Source organism: Pinus tabuliformis, chromosome 2_2 (genome assembly GCF_031772625.1).
Source record: "Pinus tabuliformis cultivar Carrire ecotype Pingquan chromosome 2_2, CPIR1, whole genome shotgun sequence".
Taxonomy (NCBI): Eukaryota; Viridiplantae; Streptophyta; class Pinopsida; order Pinales; family Pinaceae; genus Pinus; species Pinus tabuliformis.
The window spans coordinates 570,836,890-570,839,091 of record NC_142300.1 but is presented as its reverse complement, the minus strand read 5'-3'; the positions used below and the strand labels follow the sequence as shown (position 1 = coordinate 570,839,091).

At 42.2% G+C, this 2,202-nt stretch overlaps 1 protein-coding gene across 1 annotated transcript; it reads left to right on the top strand.

Annotated features, from left to right (window-relative positions):
* Positions 1-375: 375 nt before the first annotated feature.
* On the top strand, positions 376-1,847 carry LOC149193955 (aspartyl protease family protein 2-like). Its single transcript, XM_089407487.1, has one exon. It carries the CDS (start codon positions 459-461, stop codon positions 1,845-1,847), a length of 1,389 nt encoding a protein of 462 aa, XP_089263613.1. The 5' UTR covers positions 376-458.
* The last annotated feature ends 355 nt before the right edge of the window (positions 1,848-2,202 follow it).

Sequence of the window (2,202 nt, the reverse complement as noted above, 5' to 3'; positions counted from 1 at the left end):
ATACTGTACATAATATAAAATACCATAGAATCAGACATAAGAAAAGAGTTGTGACTTGGAAAAAGTGTAAAATAGTGAAGAAAATACAATTGCAAATTTTATATACACAGTGTGTACTGTTGAACGCGTAAGTCTGGCCTGCCTCTAGATTTTCTAATGTTTGTTGAGGGCCTAAGTCTTGTATACGTTTTGATTTTTTATTATTTCTTCTCCAATTGACCCACTTTCCTTTCTTTCGTTCTTACGCCAATTCTAACTTCGACATGGTTATAAAACCACTGGGATTAACGTGCAAGTTGTAGTGGCTTTCTGTCCCTGTATGATTGAGTTAGTTGTGGCTTTGTCAATCATATCTTTATCCTCGGGTCTAGAGTTTTTGCAGAACAGTATCAGTATTTTTATCAATCCTAGATTCGAGCAGTCGTACTTCCCGAGATATCTTACATGAATGCTTAGCAATGGGGAAATATAATTTGTTTGGGTTGGCATTATTTCTGCTTCATGTCCTTCATGGATATAGCTTGAAAATGGAGATGAAGATGATCCACCGCTACTCCATACATAGTCCTCTGTACAGGCACTTTGCAAGCAGGTACGAGGCCATACAAGCTCTCATAAGCCTGGATTCGCTGAGATTAAGCTCTCATGTGCACCATAGTTCTGATAACTGGTCTGCTTTGCCTCCGGCGGGTTCGAACCTCGGACCCAATACTGCATTTCAGATGCCAGTAGCCTCTGGCGCAACTCTGGGAACTGCTCTTTATTTCGTAGAGCTTTATGTCGGGACTCCTCCTCAAAAAATCCTGCCTATAGCAGACACCGGCAGTGATCTCGTCTGGGTGAACTGCAACCCTTGCCAGAATTGCAGCACTTTCCCGCCATTTGATCCCGAGAGATCCTCTTCTTTATCGTATGTTCGTTGTTACTCCAGAGAATGTTATGCCCTATCTCCAACATTATCATGCATTTTTAGACCTAAAATGGCTTGCAAGTACACCTATGGATACATGGACAACTCCAGCACCAGCGGACCGTATATCCGAGAAACGATTACGTTGAATTCCACCATGGGGAAGCCATTGAAGGCACATAATGTTTTGATGGGATGTGGACTGGACAACCAAGGCCAGACAGAGGTTGGCGCAGAAGGCGTGCTAGGGTTAGGTCAAGGACCCAATTCATTTGCAATACAAACGGCCAGTTTATATGGAGGCAAATTTTCTTATTGTTTAGGAGACTATCTACAGCCCACCACAGTGAAAAGCTCTCTGGTATTTGGAGACATGGTCGAAGATTCAGCTCCGTCGTTACTGAGAAAGCCAATTCAGTATACTCCGATTCTGCAGGGAGGATCATCAACATTCTATTACGTGGGCATAGAGGAAATCGCCATCAATGGAGAGAAACTTCCTATATCGACCAGTGCTTGGGAGATGGATCAATTTGGCAATGGTGGGACAATAATAGACTCTGGGACTTCACTCACCTATTTAGCAGAGGAGGCCTACGAAATAATACTGGAGGCCCTGAATGTGGCCATTACATATCCAAGGGCTGCAACAATGTCTCCGCAGCAATTTGATCTCTGCTTCAACACTTCCGGAGTAACTGAATTGAAATTGCCGGAGTTCTCAATAGTTTTTGAAGGAGGAAAAACATTTATTCCACCGCCAGAGAACTATATCCTGCAGGTAGATGACAACTTGAGATGCCTGGGACTCGGACCCATTACAGGACCGTCGCCAAGTGTTATTGGAAATCTTTTACAGCAAAATTTCTTCTTTCAGTACAATGTGCAGCAATCTGTTCTCGGCTTTGCTCCTGCGGACTGTTCAGTCCATAATTGAACTTGAATTATTTTGAGATGGAGTTTTTTTCACTCCACAATTAAACAAATTTTTTTCCTTTTCTCTGGTAATGCGTCCTTGTCTTCAATAAATGACATCCAAACGCTATTGGGAACATTTTCAGTCTAGTAATCTTGTTTCAGTAAACGAACGAAAAGCCGCCTCCATGTATCACATGTCACACCTCTTTCTCAAGATCCTGTTAATGCGTCCTTTGCTTCAATAAATGACATCCAAACGCTATTGGGAACATTTTCAATCTAGTAATCTTGTTTCAGTAAACGAATGAAAAGCCGCCTCCATGTATCACATGTCACACCTCTTTCTCAAGATCCTGAACGGATACGTTTTCACA

Coding starts and splice junctions, on each gene's coding strand:
- LOC149193955 (XM_089407487.1), top strand. CDS start 459: ATGGGGAAATATAATTTGTTTGGGTTGGCATTATTTCTGCTTCATGTC.